The sequence below is a fragment of the Neopsephotus bourkii genome, unplaced genomic scaffold (genome assembly GCF_033783945.1).
Source record: "Neopsephotus bourkii isolate Nb327-2 ecotype Australia unplaced genomic scaffold, CSIRO-AGI_Nbou_v1 NB_1154, whole genome shotgun sequence".
NCBI classification, from domain to species: domain Eukaryota; kingdom Metazoa; phylum Chordata; class Aves; order Psittaciformes; family Psittacidae; genus Neopsephotus; species Neopsephotus bourkii.
In genome coordinates this window covers 4,901,730-4,919,767 of record NW_026901640.1, presented here as the reverse complement: position 1 = coordinate 4,919,767, position 18,038 = coordinate 4,901,730, and the positions used below count along the sequence as shown (strand labels likewise).

At 44.5% G+C, this 18,038-nt stretch overlaps 1 protein-coding gene across 2 annotated transcripts in view; it reads left to right on the top strand.

Moving 5' to 3' along the window:
• The window catches only part of GALNT17 (polypeptide N-acetylgalactosaminyltransferase 17), a 182,893-nt gene that overhangs the window by 104,019 nt on the left and 60,836 nt on the right, over positions 1-18,038 (top strand). For both annotated transcript variants that reach the window (XM_061363645.1, XM_061363646.1), the window contains one exon: positions 10,197-10,314. In XM_061363645.1, coding sequence (XP_061219629.1) covers positions 10,197-10,314 — 118 coding nt within the window. The remainder of the gene's footprint in view (positions 1-10,196; positions 10,315-18,038) is intronic.

Genomic DNA, 18,038 nt, shown 5'->3' with positions numbered 1-18,038 from the left:
GGATGCGTGAAGGGTAAGATAAACCTGAGAGCTGCCCTCCCTACCAATGGGCTCCTATCAAGTAGTTGTCAAAATAAATGCATTACTCAGCTTCTTTGAGGTGCTTACAGGGCTATTTCAGTGCATTCTCATTTACCCACAAAGTGAAACTGTTCCATCTGTCAATAACAATTTCTCATGTCCCTGTTCTTCGTATCAGCCTATCATGAACATAAACGTGTTTGCCTAAATTCTGTCTGTGGAAATATCTGTGAAATTCCCAATAACTTCACTCTCTGGAAGCTTAAACTTCAGCATCCATTACAGCCATACATCCAAAACAACATGGGGCTGTGCAGAACTAATAATGAGAAGTCCTCACCCAACACATATTTCTGATAGTGCCTCAAATTTAGTGTTTAGGAGGAATTTATGTTTAGGAGGAACTGCTGAGGATTTGAAGGAAACTGGGTCTGCTGAAGGAAGTCTGCTGCCCTTGAGAGAAAATATATTCATGTTAAAAAAGGAAAAGTAAATAACATGTTCCTGTTAAGTGCCTGTTAGTTATACATATTACATCTAAAAGTAATTGTCATTTAATTAGCAGTCTAGCAACACTGGAAGGAGATGAAGTTACAGCTATACTGTGATTATTCCTGACAGACAGCAAAGGGTTGTATTCCTGATAAAGCAATTCCTGCAGAAGTGATTTGGACCAGCTCTTCAGTGGGTGTGAGCAGCACCATGGAGCTGAACCCTCCAGGGCAGGGGGCGCAGCCAGTGGGAGGGCAGAGCCCCAGAGGTGCTGCTAAAGTGTGCCCATTGCAGGTTTTGCATAATTGAGGTCTATTTTGTCCATGAGGAATTGGATGTTCCCATTTGAGAGTCCAGAGGAGGCCGCGGAGATGCTGCGAGGGCTGGAGCAGCTCTGCTCTGGAGCCAGGCTGAGAGAGCTGGGCTGGGTCAGCCTGGAGAAGAAAAGCCTCTGGAGAGGCTTCAGGTTAGCTCCATTGCCTAAAAGGGCTACAGGAAACCTGGAGAGGGGCTTTGGACAAGGGCCTGTAGGGACAGGCCAAGGGGAACGGCTTTAACCTGCCAGAGGGGAGACTGAGATGAGCTCTTAGGCAGAAGCTCTTCCCTGTGAGGGTGCTGAGGCGCTGGCACAGGGTGCCCAGAGAAGCTGTGGCTGCCCCATTCCTGGCAGTGTTCAAGGCCAGGTTGGACACAGGAGCTTGGAGCAAGCTGCTCTAGTGGAAGGTGTCCCTGCCTGTGGCAGGGGTTGGAGCTGGATGAGCTTTAAGGTCCCTTTTGACACCAAAATCTGTGATTTAACGGTTTGAAAACAAGTGGTAATGGGACTAGGATTAAATACCAAGTTAGACAAACGTGTAGTCTTTGACACCCAAACTCTGGTTTCCATCTTACGTATTTCTAAGGATAAACATTCGGTCTTTTTCCTGCACCAAACATTTTGTTGTAATTCAGGGGCTGCAAGTGCCAAAAGATCACGTTAGAGAAAATAAATACAAGAAACCTTTCATCTTCCCAGCAGTGAAATCCCAGCCTTTGTTTCCTCCCTTGTCATTGGATTTTTGAAGCGGTACAAATGCGCATCCTTCAGTCTAGGGCTATGTGAAATCATTGTGTTCTTGAGGAACTGGAAAATGGCTTAAGGGTGTTGGCTGTAGCTGTGTAGATTCATTCCAAGTATCTAGGAAGATTGGTGAAGGCACCTCCCGTTCTGCTCAGAGCTGCCCAATGAGGTGGATTTCATTAGCAGAAATGAGGTTTTAAGCTACTTCTGGTGAAGCTTTGAAGCCAGTCTCTGACATTGCCCTGGGGAGTTCTGCATCTGTAATGTGGACTAAATAGGCCTGATTTGCATAGACAAACACTTCTGTTTTAATGAAAAGTTCACTTGGGATTGAAAAGCCCTGAATCAGCTCTTCAGGAGGGTGCTTGCCACTCAGGTTGAAGAGGCAGATGACAGTCGATAGTCGGAAGAGACCATGACCTCCTCTTGATTAATCTTTCAAGGTGCATGCCTTCCTTACCTACCCCAAGGGAAGGAACAGCAGCTTTCTGTGCACGGTGCAGTGATACAACAGGGTGGGGAAGAGACTCTGATTTCCTCTCCCTTCCCAACTCAGATTAAAATAACAGACTGCTTTGTTTTGGTGGGTTTTTATCTCGTGTTTGTTAACATGTTTTAACTAATGAGATAGAAGAAAACATCTATTTTTCTATCAGAGCCAGGGCTTTGTGGCTTAGCTCCTGGGTTTGATTACAAGATACAATCTGGCTGGATAATTCCTATGCAACGAAAATGTAACGGCAATTTGCTGATCTCCTTTGAGTGTAAGACCTTTAGGATTCATTTTTCTCAAGAGCATCTAGGTATTATACTAATCTGGCAGATGAGGAAACAGAGGTGCAAGGAAGTTCAGTGCTTTGCCTGAGGTTCTTGACATGGAAATTGGAGCTGGCACACAACAGCGACAAAGTCAAATCTGTCTTGAGCAAGGTCACAGATATGGGTAGACATAATAGGTATTTTTAAAAATATGTAGTTTTCACAGCTTCTTTTCTATTAAAAGTTTAAGTGGTATTAATCTCCAGTAAATTCAGGAAAGGCATTCAATCTAGCATCTCCTTTATGGGCTTTCTCTTATTTGTAATTCATTTTGCGGATTCTGTAGTACTTAGCAACAGGGGGAAGATAAACCCATTTGAAACAGACAATTAACCAAGGTCACTGGGGCAGGGAAGCTAGAATTATTCAAGAAACAAGTATTGCAGATGCCACCCTGGGGATAATACTCAGCAAGGTGTGCTGCTGTGGGCTGAAATGCTGTTCCTCTGTAGAAATGTTATTACATTCTCATGAAAGCCATCCAGCTTTTATCTGCCCAAGCCATTACGCAGGCAGCGAAGGGGAGCTGAGAGTGTGGCTCCTGCCTGACTCTTCATCTGCATGTAGATGCCCCGCTGCAGGAGGCAGAAGCAGTTTATATTTCTCCTTTGGAAATGTGCTTCATTGTGTGACATTAGTTTTTGGGCTTTTGTGATGCTAAAGAGGGGTTCTTCATCAGGGACTGTAGTGACAGGAGAAGTGGTGATGGTTTAAATTTAAACAGGTGAGATTTAAGTTGGATACAAGGAAGAAATTCTTTAATGTGTGGGCACTGAGGCGCTGGCACAGGGTGCCCAGAGAAGCTGTGGCTTCCCCATCCCTGTCAGTGTTCAAGGCCAGGTTGGACACAGGGGCTTGGAGCAACCTGCTCTAGTGGAAGTTGTCCCTGCCTGTGGCAGGGGTTGTAACTGGATGAGCTTTAAGGTCCCTTCTAACCTCAACCATTCTGTGATTCTATGTTCTTGCTCTTGTGTGCTTGCTGTTGTCTACCTCCCGTGGCTGCCCTGACACTCAAACACACTTCCATTACTGCAGAGTTCTTTAATTAATGATCTGAAGTTCACTTTTAAAGCTCCGTAGCACGCACCCAGGCTGCATTTGCCTTGCATGTTTGCTTTTGAGAGAAGCAAAGGTGTGAGACAGGGCATCAGGAATCTGCCATTGCAGTTGAGGAGCTTGTGGAGAGGAGGGCTGTGAGGTCGTGTGCCAGGCAGGAGCGTGCTGCCTCATCCTCACTGGTACCCCCTGGATGTGGCCAAACCTGTCTCTGAGGACAGGGGAAGAGGAGCAAAGCATAATGGTAGGGTAGAGGTGATGAAGTCAATGAGTTGTCTTGCCTTGGCATAATCTCATTTCAAAGAATGGGTTGCTTCCAGCTCTGGGCTCTGGCCAGCCTCTCCTGTCACCGTCTTATCAGTCCACAGGCCCCAAGAGTCAGGCTCTGCAGAGCAGTTCCCAGGGGTATGGATGGTCACTAAGCCACTTGCAATTGAAAAATGGGCTTCTTGTTCTCCAGTTAATTTTTGATTCATTTGGTTCCTCTCCTCTTCAATTTCTCTGTCATTGCCCCCTCCCAAACCTGAAGGACCAGAGGTTTGCTCCGTGGCTTTGCACAGTCTGATTGTAGATCAGCACATCACTCAGGTATGGTGGCAGCGACAGCGTGGACCTTGGAACACCCAGAAGAAACACTGCCCCTCCGGCACCCCAGAGCCATATTGTAGTGTTCAGACTGGGCTAAGTGCTCTGCGCAGCCTGGCCAGGGAGGAGCTGCAATGGAGGACTGCAGCCTGGAGTCCCTTCACGAGGCCAAGGAGTCCCCAAGCCCCAGGATCACAGCTTATGGAGTAGCGTCTCTACCCCATGGAGGTCTGCTGCCTGTGGGTAGGGTCTGATTTAACCCCATCTGTTGTGGTTTAACCCCAGCCAGACAGCTTGTCCACTCACTCCCCCCCTCTTCTTGCCCTCCCCCTACTCCTGGAGGGACGGAGAGGAGAATCAGAAAGAATGCAACTCCCACGGGTTGAGATAAGAACAGTTTAGTAACTAAGGTATAACACAAATCACTACTGCTACCACCAATAATAGTAATGATAAAGGAAATAACAAGGGAAGAGAATACAACACCTCATCACCAGGCGACCGATAACTTGCCTCCCCAGCCCGACCAAGCACCAACTGATACCTCCTCCAACCCTGCAGTCCACTCTCCCTTCTGGGTAACTCTCCGGTACATCCTGGGCATGACGTGCTGTGGTATGGAATACCACTTTGGTCAGTTTGGGTCAGGTGTCCTGTCTCTGCTTCCTCCCGGCTTCCCTCCTCCCTGGCAGAGCATGAGGCTCACAAAGTCCTTGGCCAAACCAAAACATCATTTTTTTCAGCTTTGCTCCCAGCCCGAAAGTCAAAACACAGCACTGCACCAGCTACCAAGAAGGAGAAAAATGACTGCTACTGCTAAACCTAGGACACCATCTTATAACCAGAGGGGCCAAACATTAATGCTACATACTTGCATTTAATTTTCAGGAACATACTTGCTTGCTCTAAATCTGTGTTACTCATCCCAGTATTTATTCTGCAGTATGTTCACTGGGCCACAAATGCAGAAGCACAGAGGTGACAGCACTGACAGTTGTTTCTGTTTGCAAATCAGGTCCTTAATTTTGTCTAAAAATAGCCAAAAGAAAATTGTGTTTTATCATAGAGTGGCAAGTAAAAATAAAGCTGGTGCTCTTCCTTAACCTGGTATCATCAGGGAAATAATTGATAGGATGTTCTTTACTGTAAGGGTGGTGAGGCACTGGAATGGGTTGCCCAAGGATGTTGTGAATGCTCCATCTCTGGTGGTGTTCAAGGCCAGGTCGGACAAAGCCTTGGGTGCCATGGTCTAGTGTGGGGTGTTCTTGCCCATGGTGGGGGGGTTGGAACTAAATGATCTTATGGTCCTTCCCAACCCTAACTATTCTATGATTCTATAATTCTGTGACAGGCCATTATTTAAAGCCATGGGCTTAACTTGATGCAATTTGGTCATTTACCTGAAATGTTCTACGAATTATGAGTTGGTTAAACCTAAGCCATGGAGCTCAGACTCTCCCAGTGTTTCCTGCTGAGCTTCTGGCTCCTGCCAGTGACACCCTGTGGAAGCGTGGAGGTGCCGACAGGCACCAAAAATGAGGAATTGTGTGTGTTTTGAACAAGTCTGAAAGCTCAAAATGAGGAAATGGAGATGCTTGATTTTGGCATGTTAAATTAGGACTGTCAGGTTCACGAGAGGAACAGCAGTGCCTTGCTGGGCAGGTAAAGGACCATCCCAAATATGTGGAACCACAGTGCTGTGTCTGCTAAAGCAGTAGGATTGTGTTGTTGAAGGTGAGCAGCTCCATGACTGAGGTTTATTAGAAACAGCAGCAGAAACTGGACACCCAGCAGTTTTTAAAGTATATTCTCAGTGGTGTGACCACTGATTATTTTTCTAATACCTTTTTTCTACATATTTCATAACTTGTGCTTTAGTATAAAATTGGAAGCAAAATCCAATTGTGTAGGAAAATTATTTCCTTGGATTGAAGAAGCAATCTACTTGAGACTTTTTAATCATTAGATGATAACTGTGCAGTAAAGAAAGGAAGACCATTATAGTAACTTAATAGGCTAGGATAAACGTTTTTCCGTGTATCTTCTTCATCTCTACTTAGAGCTTCATGCTGAGGATATTTCATAAAAGCTGCTTTTCTTGACCTTTTTGTCACTTACTGCATAGAGGAGCAAACCGAACGAATGGCAGGGATCTAACACTGTTTCTGAGTACAAACCCAATCATTGTGCTAAACATCTCTGTTCATACTTTCCTGCCAACTTCTGCTTTTCCTTTCTCATTACAGCTTGAATAGCTATTGGGACAAATAAAAATGCATTTAGCTTGAGCTGGGTGATTTTTAAAAACAAACTGTGTTAATGCTTTTAATTAAGAGGCAGAGGAACAAGAGGCTTTACCAGCTCTTTGTCTGCAGGCCATTATTTCCTTGTGGATGAGCTATCTATTGTAAACGTCCACCTTTTTTGAAGGATTTACTACAAAATCAAACGGTGTTTTCATTTAAATTGTTGAGCGCCGCTTGATTCCTCATTTATTTAATATGGAGGCATTGTTACAAAGAAGAATGTAGCACTTGATTTCTGTTGCTTGAGGGACTTGGGACCCACGCAGGAATGTTGCTTTGCATGCTTCACCGTGTTGGATGTAGAAAGCAATGAAGGTTAGAAAGATTTGAAGGTGAAAGTTATGAAAGCCGACTAGGGTGTTTCTGAGAATGTTTTGGAAAGGTGAATCTGTGGTCTATAAAGTGAAGGTATGTTGCAAAATAATGATGAAAAAGGTATTCTTGGGGTATGGCTCCTGTGCATGGCTGTTGAGCGGCTTCCGGCTGAGAAAACCTTGTTTATCTGGTGGTGAGTTCCCAATGATCATAGAATCATAGAATAACAGTGGTTTGGGTTGGAAAGGACCTTAAAGCTCATCCAGTTCTAACCCCTGCCATGGGCAGAGACACTTTCCACTAGAGCAGGTTGCTCCAAGCCCCAGACAAGCCCAACCTGGCCTTGAGCACTGCCAGGGATGGGGCAGCCACAGCTTCTCTGGGCACTCTGTGCCAGCACCTCAGCACCCTCACAGGGAAGAACTTCTTCCTTATATCCAACCTAAATCTCTCCTGTTTAAGTTTAAACCCGTCACCAGTTGTCCTATCGCTACAGTCCCTGATGAAGAGTCCCTCTCTGCCATCCTTGTAGGCCCCCTTCAGACACTGGAAGCTGCTCTGAGGTCTCCACACAGCTTCTCCAGGCTGAACAGCCCCAACGTTCACAACCTGTCTCTGTACATGAGGTGCTCCAGCCCCTGATCATCCTCGTGGCCTTCTCTGGACTTGCTCCAGCAGCTCCATGTCTTTCTTGTGCTGAGGATACCAGAACTGCACACAGTGCTCCAAGTAGGGTCTCAATAAAGCGGAATAGAGGGGCAGGATCACCTCCTTTGACCTGCTGGTCATGATCTGCGTTACTGGGTCAGAAATGCAGTTTAATTTGTCTGAAACTTTCACTTGTTTTTCTTTTTTTTTTTTTTTTTCCTGGCTTTAACTGCTCTCTGAGTGCCTTTAACAGACCTAGCACGTTTGGACTAGCAAAGTCAAATGTTGCCATGCTCCACCACACCTATTCCCAGTGGAGGAGAGGAACTGCATACTCCCTGTAAAACCAGAACAACTTACCCTTCTCTTTAATTCCAGGAGGTAATCTAAGATAATGGAGCTATTAGATTTGGCATCTGTAACGTGGTTATCATTTCAGAAAGAATTGTTTCTGCTGATGGCAGTTAACTTGCTACAAATAAAGCAATAGAATTGAAATCTTAAGTACTAGAGTGGCAGCAAACCATGAAACATTATACTGCTGATTGGAAGGAAGGCCGAGCTTGCTGTCAGGGAAGAAATCTATTGACATAAGCCTCTGATAGATTTCAATTCTAACTAATTTAATATGGCAGCAGCATGCAGCTGTTCTACCAGTCTATCAGAAGTACTAAAATGCCCATAAATAATAATACTCCAGTGGCTAGAACCTTTCCTCCAGGGAGCTCAAGGATTTCATGAAGATTAATTTGGCACAGCTGAGCTGTGAGGTCCTTGGGATTATGGAGCGCCATATGGACATCTTGTGTGGTGTGGATGGAGAAGTTGAGAGTGGGCTTGATCCTACCTGTCTGTAACCTGTGTCTGGGTATGCTTGAGGGTACTTTCCACCTCTGCAAGCCATAACTACTTAGTTAGCCTTGAATGCGCTCCACAGCATGGACAAGCCCTGAAATGTGCTTTGAGCCAGGGTTTTGAGGCTGCTGTTAAAATACATGATCCTGTTGCCCAGTTTCTACCTCAAGACCATGTTTTCCCCTGGAGAATGGGCGTTTCTAAGTGCTGTGGGATATCCAGATACACAGTCTACCGCAGATGTTACATCCTGCAGGTCTTCCGCAGGCAGCACAAAGAGTGGGTCCCCTAGGCCCAGGTGAGGAGTGCAGAGGTGATGGCCATCCCATCCAGCATGGTGGAGCTTCCACCTCAGTGCTTTGAGCTCTGGGTGGGCAAAGGTGTCCCATAGCTCCCCATAGAAGCAGATCCTGCAGTACCATGGCATGGCTTATCTGTAAAATTCATTGTCTCCTCCCTGCTCAACCCTTTAAGTGGATTTTTTTTTTCTCCTTTACAGCATGGATTCAAATGAAAGCAAGTTAAATGGGAGGATAGTTCTTATATTTCTATTTTAGTACAGAAAATATCCCAGGGGGTAAACTTTCCACATGCCATAACTGCAGCAGATTAGTGTGTCCCCAGGCAGCAAGAACATAATGATACGGTTTTGTTCAGTGCCATGCTCTGTGGCAAAGTGTAATTTTATGGAGAGGGCCACAAGTGTTTAACCACTCAGAAACCACCCCCACACATGGTCTCAGCTTGTGTGAATCAGAACAGCATCCTCATCTCAAGGCATGAGATGAGGATGATGTTAATGGAGATCTGGTGAGGTGTTTCGCAAGGTAATGAGGGAGGGATAGTGTGTGTGCAAGTTGCAGCCAGGGTTGTTAATAAACATAACCAGCTATTATGTCTTTGAAATTGCCTAGCTATTATACATTAACCCCTGACACTAAGCTTTTCCCCAATCTTTCTGCTATTCCACTGATAATCAGTATTATTAGTACCACTCTCATTTTCCTTGACCGAACACTGTGCTTGGCTGCTCTTGCAGATGTGGAGCCGAGCAGCACCGTTAGCTGGAGGGCATGAGGTTTTACAGGATGAATGTGACAACTTGATCTCTAATACAGAGCCCTGGCCGTAATGGTGGAACTGGGCAAATGACTCAGCAGATGTTTCTGCAAGCTGTTGTCTTTGAATTTTTGAAGGTTTTCCTTCTGCAAATGCAGTTTAGCTGCTTGTTGCTGGTTGGTGATGATTCCTTGTGATATATTGTAAAGATCCCAATCAGAAACCCTGTTTCACAGGATACTGTAAAAACTGGTGTCTGTTCTGAAGTCTAGTCTGTACTAGGCGTGCAAGAAGAAAGTAAGAGAAAGAAATGCCATTATTACGTTTCCTTTACTTACAGGGAATGGAAACCCAGAGTTGTGCCCTTGCCCATAGACAGACCAAGGTGTCTGTGACAAAACCAGGACCTGAAAGCTTTTCAGTAATTTAATCCCAGGAGAACTCTTTCTCTAGTTTATAGACAGTAAAATGAACTTTGGGACAGTTTCACTGCCCTGGTAAAATAATGTCTCCAAAGGAACAGAGCTCACTCATTGCTGAGAAGTGTCTGGGATGATATCTGAAGGGGGCCTACATGGATGCTGGACATCAGGGACTGTAGTGATAGGACCAGGGGAGATGGGTTCAAACTTAAATAGGGGAAGTTCAGGTTAGATATAAGAAAGAAGTTCTTTACTCTGAAGATGGTGAGGCACTGGAACAGATTGCCAAAGAAGTGGTAAATGCTCCATCCCTGGCAGTGTTCAAGGCCAGGTTGGACAGAGCCTTGGGTGCCATGGTCTAATGTGAGGCATCCTTGCCCATGGCAGAGGGGTTGGAACTGGACTGATCTTAAGGTCCTTTCCAGCCCAAACTGTTCTATGGTAAACGGTGGCCAGAAACATCTGAAGCCAACAGGAGCTTTGCAGAAATTAGCCATTGGTCCATTAAAAATAGGAAAATGCCAATAATTGTGCACTTCTGTTCTTCTCTTCATCCAGGACGCCAGCAATGATCGGCTGCTCTTTTGTTGTGCACAGAAAGTTCTTTGGAGAGATCGGGCTTCTGGATCCTGGGATGGATGTGTACGGTGGGGAGAACATCGAGCTCGGCATCAAGGTTTGTGACATGTGCGCGAGAAAAATTGTACCTAACAGTGTTTAGGGAACCCAAACAACACTTTCACAAGTTAGCATGAACAATTATGAGAATGCTTCAGGGGATCAAGGATTCAAGGAGCCTTGATTTGTTTTATACATTAGAATTTAAGGAGGGAAAATGACTTGCTTTGAGGGGTGAGTAGTTTTTTTCCTTGGATTCTTATCTGTCTGACTTGGTACTGAGATGAAATGGCATGGCAGCTTAAGCCATAGATCACATTGTCACATCATTCCTATAATTTCATAGGTGCCTCAATTACCAGGAAAAATACAGTGTCATTTGGACAGCCTTAGTGGGGTTGGTGCAACTCGTGTGAGTATCTCAAGGAGACACAAGGCCTGACAATATTTTACAGGCATTTTGCATCTGCACATAAACTGCGTTCACAAACAGGCAAAACCTGCTTTTAAAAGTGAAACACTAATAGCCCTGTTTTTAGAGCTGCTTCAGTGCACCCGTGCAGACATTTGTCGCTCCAGAATCCACTGTGACAGCATCACTTGATTACTGTGAATGGTATTAGATGTGGCTTAGTGATTCAAGTGTTTACATACAGCGAAGTGATTCATAAGCAATGAATTCAATGTTCAGAAGCAACTTGGGATAGCAAAGCCTATGGAGATTCTTTTAGGCGTATTTTAGAGTACAGCACTTACGTTAACAAGCTGATGGGGAGAGGCTTGAGACTTATAACTGGAAAATTGGATTGACTGTGCTGTTCTGAAAATGAGAAATCATTGTTCAGTTCATAGATTTACCAGAGGATATTTGCTTTCCTGGCAAGACAGAAGAAACTTAAGAAATCTATTGTTAGTGGCTACAGGGAGCAATAATCTCACTTAAACAAGGGAATAGAAATTAAAGGCTTTAAATGCCACATAACTCTTCTCTGTGTGAAGTAATTATTGCACATCATCATGCACATCACTGCTTGGGTCTAGAGGGATCCTGCTCTAAACCAGGCTTCTCTTGTGGCTGTCCTTGTTTGTTTGTTTGGGGGATGTTTTAATAATATTATTGTGGCACTAGCCATCTCCCAACTGGTAATTCAGCCCATCTGCTAGGTTTTAGGGGGATTTTGGGGAAGATTGGCTTCTTAACTGAAAAAATAAGGTGGATATCTTAGGGACAAGTGGTGAGCATATGGCCTCTTTCACATGCTGAACTTTTTAGAAAGGCTAGCTAATAAACATCCTTTTGGAAAAAAGTAATCCCTCTCTTCCCAAGGGACTTTGAGTTTCTAATCTGTGTGTGTTTCTGCTGTTTGTACACTCATACACTGTGTATTCCAGTCAAGGTATTAAAAACATTGGTGGTTTTGAGAGCCAAAATTCTTAGGAAATCCACTTTGTAAGACTGTGTAGAAAGTCAATTTTCAGCCATTCCTGAACTCCAGAGTTCGGTCTGTGTGCAAGTGCAGTTCTGGTGTCCTCAACATAAAAAGGACATGGAACTGTTGGAACAAGTCCAGAGAAGGGCCATGAGGATGATCAGGGGACTGGAGCACCTCCTGTATGAAGATAGGCTGAGAAAGTTGGTGCTATTCAGCCTGGAGAAGAGAAGGCTGTGTGGAGACCTCATAGCAGCCGTACAGTATCTGAAGGGGGCCTATAGGGGTGCTGGGGATGAACTCTTCATTAGGGACTGTAGTGATAGGACAAGGGGTAATGGGTTAAAACTTAAACAGGGGAAGTTTAGATTGGATATAAGGAGGAAATTCTTTCCTGTTAGGGTGGTGAGGCACTGGAATGGGTTGCCCAAGGAAGTTGTGAATGCTCCATCCCTGGCAGTGTTCAAGGCCAGGTTGGACGAGGCCTTGGGTGATATGGTTTAGAGCGAGGTGTCCCTGCCCATGGCAGGGGGGTTGGAACTTGATGATCTTAAGGTCCTTTCTAACCCTAACTATTCTATGATTCTATGATTTAGCAACCAGGAGCCCATGGCATATCAGTCCCATGTCATGGCCATTGGCCATTGTTGGGTAGCACATGCAGAGAGAGGTCCTGGAGATGTGTCTCTGGTTGCCAGGTATTGGAGTGCCACTTCATAGTATGGTTTCAGTTATAAATAGTTTTTTCAAGGTTAGTCATTGTGTGTGCAAGGAAGCAGAGAATTGTTATGGATTCAAACAGATGTCGGGTCTCGGATGGTTATAGCTGTTTCTAATGGTCCCTTCCTTTGTGCTTGTGCTCTATGTGTCTGGGGTGTGTCCCAGCCAGATCACATTACCAGTAACGTAGGGCTCTTTATTAATAAAAGCATTTTAAAGTATCAACTTGAATAGAAAATTATGAGGCTTTTTGTGGGTGCTTTGCTGTTTGCCTGGTAAGTGGATGTCTGTAGTCAGAAAAGTGATTTGGTGCTTCCTTGTTTGTTTCAGTGATTTTTGGATGAGAATAAATACAGAAAGTACTTATTTTCTTTTTGATGGTGGGGCAAATTCCATCATCTTTCTGGCAATCATGTGACATTTTTTAAACATTAAATTCATGTATTATCAACAATGCTCCAAGACAAAAAATGAGATAATAAACATGTTGAAGCTAAGGGAGGGACATGGAAAAATTACAGTGTTTCAGGGGAATTCACAAGTTAACTATATTATGGTAAAATTAAATGCAAGTAATCTGAATAACTAAATGAAATAAAATACTGGGAAGGTTAAGCTGTCCTAACCTAGAAGATTCAAGGCCATAGACTGTACAAGAGTCTTGTTTCATTAATATAGAATGATAGAATGGTTTGGATTGGAAAAGACCCTAAGATCATCCAGTTCCAACCCCCTGCCATGGGTTCCTCCAAGCCCTGTCCAACCTGGCCTTCAACACTGCCAGGGATGAGGCAGCCACAGGCACCCTGTGGCACGTGTGCCAGCACCTCACACCCTCACAGGGAAGAGCTTCTTCCTTATATCCAATCTGAACCGCCCCTGTTTAAGTTTAAACCCATCAGCCCTTGTCCTTTCTCTGCAGCCCCTGATGAAGAGTCCCTCTCCAGCATCCTTGTAGCCCCCTTCAGATACTGGAAGCTGCTCTGAGGTCTCCATGCAGCTTCTCTTCTCCAGGCTGAACAGACCCAACTTTCTCAGCCTGTCTTCATAGGCAGAGTGCTCCAGACCCTTATCAAATCCTCATGGCCTCCTCTGGATTTGCTCCAACACCTCCACGTCCTTCTGTTGAGGACACCAGAACTGCACACAGTGCTCCAAGTGGGATCTTGTGAGAGCAGAGGGGCAGGATCACCTCCATTGACTTCAAATATTCTGAAATGAGCTCCTGTGTGTGGAGAAATGAACAGCCCATGTGTTTCTTTCAGCTGCTCAATTCAGCTAGATGAGAAAAATAAACCCCTTACATGCACAGAGGCTCTGGGCTCGCTGCTCTCCTCTGTGCTGGGAAGCATCCTCAAATTGCTCAGATAATAATAATAATGAAGCCATTAAGCATGTGGCTGCCCCAGGCAAATTCCTGTTCTGCTTGCAGGGTAGCTTTGGCCCTTGCAAGAGGAACATGCTGTTCTCTCTATTATTGCATTTTCTTTTATCACACTGGAGTATCTCCAGAAGGTTGTGTTTGTTCACTCCTTTTGTCCCTGATGTCCACTGCTTCACTTCCTGAGGCAGGATTGAGTCTAATTCCCCTTTTCTTGGCAAAGAGCAGAGATGTGTTTGCTAAGTGAGACAGTTCAAGCTAATATTTCAACTGAGAGGTTTTCAACATGTTTTTTTTTATTCCCCTCTGAACGTGTGTCTTGCAACCAAATTACAATAGTGCCAGGTCATTCTTACAGTGCTGACAGTCTCAAGGACCGAACACTTGATCTGTTCATGTGTTAATAACATCCCTCAGCAGACTGTTTGTGGAAATCTCTTCTTGCTGGTGACCAGGTGATGCCTGTGAAGCTGCTGGAGCCAGGGCATGTGGAGAGATCTAGAACCTGGTCTTGGTCTCACTACCAGAATAGAGACAGCAGGTAGCCCAGCTCTTGTTGTTGGTCCCAGGAGGAATAACCTGCACTCTCTATGCAAGCTGTGAGTCAACTAAGAGGTTCTTCTCTGATGTGGTAAACCTGGTGTCCAGTTTCCACTGCTTAACGGTGTTGATGCTGCTCTGGGTCCCCACCAGCTCCACATGTGAGTTTTGGCACTGAGGCTTCTCTGAACATCCCTGTTCCTTTTTCTTTCTTTTAGAGCTGTTTGTGGTACCAGTGACTGTGTGACCAAGTGGAAAGTCTGCTTTTGCTGCGTGTCTCACTTTTCCTCTGCAGGGAGGATTTAATGGGTTTTCATGGTTAGTCACAGGCATTCACTAAAGATGCTCCATAAAATTTCACGTGTCTATTGGAATAAAGATGCAAGAGTCTATTGCATGACTGTTGCCATGATTTCAAAGTCTGGGATGGGTTACAAGGTTGTTTTCAGTGTATCTTGTGCTCCTGCCATCCATTGCTAATTAAACTTATTTGAGCTGTCTTTTAGAGATTAATTTAATCAATAAGGATATTATTACTACTTTGGTGGTATCATCTGTACAAATTGTCACTTGAAGAAAGCAATTAACTGGGAGTGCTCATTAGCTGATCCATCCCCCACCTTATTTGTGTAGTAAGAGTCGATTATTGAATTCATTAAGAAAAGCACAATTCAGGGATCCCTTTGAGGTTTAATGATGAGCTACTTTTTACTATGAAAGTAAATTCTGCGAAAGTTGAATTGTCTGAAGTTTGGTTGGATCTTTGAAGACTGTTTCCAGAGGAGAAGCAGAGCATGTCCTCCTGATATCCCAGATATTTTTCCCCAAAAATCTGTCATCTAGATTGAACAGGCCAGATTTTGGTGCTGCCAAGGCAGCAGTTGTGTGCCTGCAGCAGGCAGGGTTGCATCCATGTGCAGAGCAGCAATAAGGGAATATGGAGCTTTAAAAATCCAGTGGGTACAATGAGGGCATTGGGCATATTGTTGTTAGTGGTGATTTCTTTAATAATCACTGTCATCCTACAGGTACCTAGGCACAAAAAGTGCGCTGGCAGTGACATCGATCCTCTCCCAGAGGATACCATGCCTGTGTACATTTCAATCTTCCAGAAACCATAAAAATAGATTAAATAGCATTTTAATGATACAAATCTCTTGTGTGCGTTTCATCCATGAAGGATCCCATTTTGTTTGTATGGGCACGATTATTCATGTGCTGAAATGTTGAGAGGGTCAGGCAGGAAAGAAAACAGGAAAGCTGTCAAATAGGTATATTTAAATTCCACAGGGGAGCTTTACTCTTTCTGCATTCAGAAAATCAAATCCTTCTCTTCCTGGTGATGGCTATATCTTTTTGTTAAGAAGAAAACAGTGAGGGTATTTAGAGCAAGCAATTCTTGTGGTATCCATGGCTCTGTTGGGGCTGAGGAGAGGGATGGGCAGCCTGTATCCAGCCTTATAGGAGGCAGAAAATCCCTCTTGGTGCTGGGTGGGAGCAGAGGCGGAATGTCAGGGCAGGGCTCGGAGTCATGAGAAAGGTGTTTTGATTTTATTTCCTCTCTTTTTGTAATAATAGCACCAGCACAGGCTGGTTTTCCTATTCCAACTGGGAACACAGGCTCTGATGCAGATACCCTGTGTCTTTATATAACATTGTGCACGTCTCTAAAATGGAGAGTGAAAGACATGAGCACAATGGGGAGTGCATAAATACCATTGTTATGCCAGATATATGTCTGGATTTCTACTTCTATGAACCTAATATCTATATAGTTAGTGCCTGTCATCAAAGTACCCCTGGTTAGGGTGGAATTTCTCTTATAATGTCAAGCAAACATGCAGACATACCAGGTGTCACATTTTGTCTCTGCGATGTGTGTTACTGCTGTCATGAGAAATGTTGTCTTGCCAGGGCTTTTTGTTTCAGCATCTTCAAATGTCTCTCTCCTTCTCAGTTCTCTGATTAATACATTGAAGTCTGGGTGCAAGGCAGAGATAGCTGATGGTTGGCACCACCTGAAATCCCTTTTTAACCACTCTGTCCATCAGTGTCTGGGTGGGAATTCCAGTGTTCCTCTGGTGCTGTCATGTCTGCTGGCTTCACCAGCACCAGCATGGGTGGGAAACAGGAGATCTGTGACAAAGTATTGTTCCATTTTATATCACTTTGAAAAATAGGTAGCTGAAAAGCATGTAATTTATTCATCAGGCTTTTTTAGGCTTGTGAGGTTTCACTGGGACTCAGTAGTTAGGGTTGAAACAGGCTTCTTGGGATGCACAAGGGTTTTTATCACCCATCTGCACCCAGCTTTGCTGAGATGAATTAGTCATGGAATTACACGAGGTAGCAAAGGGGGTTTTTTGGGAAGTGTGGAAGTAAATCAGCCCAAAACTCTGAGGGGAGGAGTTTGAGGAGCAGGGAGTTTGTTGCAAGATGCCTCCTAGCTTTATATTGCGGTTGGTTGCAGGAGGTGTTTGAGCATCAACAGACGAAAACACACCTTTGAGCAGTTGAAGGCTTTGGGGGAGAATCACCAGCTTCCCATTGATTATTTGGGGAGTACGCACTGTTCAAATATCCTCTTTTTTTGATATTTCTGAGAATTTATACTGAGGAGCTACAATCTTCACAAAGCTGGTCAGATGCAGATGATGCAGAATCAGTGCCAATGCTGGGAAATGCTTGAGTGGGGCTGTTGGCAAGAAGGGAAAGGGATGAAACTCTGGGCTTATTTTGGAGTTAGTCATAGAATGGTTTGGGTTGGAAGGATCCTTAAAGCTCATTCAGTTCCAACCCCTGCCACGGGCAGGGACACCTTCCACTAGAGCAGCTTGCTCCAAGCTGCCTTGAGCACTGCCAGGGATGGGGCAGCCACAGCTCCTCTGGGCACCCTGTGCCAGCGCCTCAGCACCCTCAGGTTAGAGCATGACCCAGTTTGAAAAGCCGTGGGCTAAACTGTAGTAAAAGCAAAAGGAGAACCACTAAAGCCCAGGGAATTTTTATTTGACAGAGATAGGAGTTACCATGGGCCCAGCTTGATCTGCAGGACAAAGCTGTGTGGGGATGGATCACACCTCCTTTCTCTATCTCCAGGCACAGAAAGCTTCCTTGTAGCATGGAGCACCCGTAACAGCAGTGGGCTTGATGCAGGGTATCACTGACCTGCCTATGTATTTCCAAGAGCAATATTCCTGCAGTTTAGGAAACATAAAAAGACCCACGCCCCACAACCCAGACCTGCCAACAATTTAAACTGACGACCACCTTTTAAAAAGAATTTTATCATTCAGGCACCTAAATCCACTTAGAAATTGGGACTTAAGGCTGTTTCTAAATAAAAATCAAGTTAACTTGGAACAAATAATAGACAAAGCAGGAATGACCTTGGAAAAGGTCTGAGAAATAGATCTTTAGAAGTGGTATACATTGCCATCATGCACAGCCACAGACGGTTTATTTGTACCTATATTTCTGTTAGAGAAGTTGATTCTACTCTTCAGAGTGTTTGTTGTGTGGTTGGAAGAAATATTTGCACCCCTGAACAATATCCAATCACTGCCTGCATTTATTTTAAGAGCAGGAATCAGTACAAGTATGAATTCAGATTCTGTGTTTGTCATTTTAGTTGTCAGCTCACTATTTACTGTAGGTGCTTGAAGATGCTTTATAAGAAGCTCTGGTGTAGTTTTCCAAACTGGTAAATTGCTT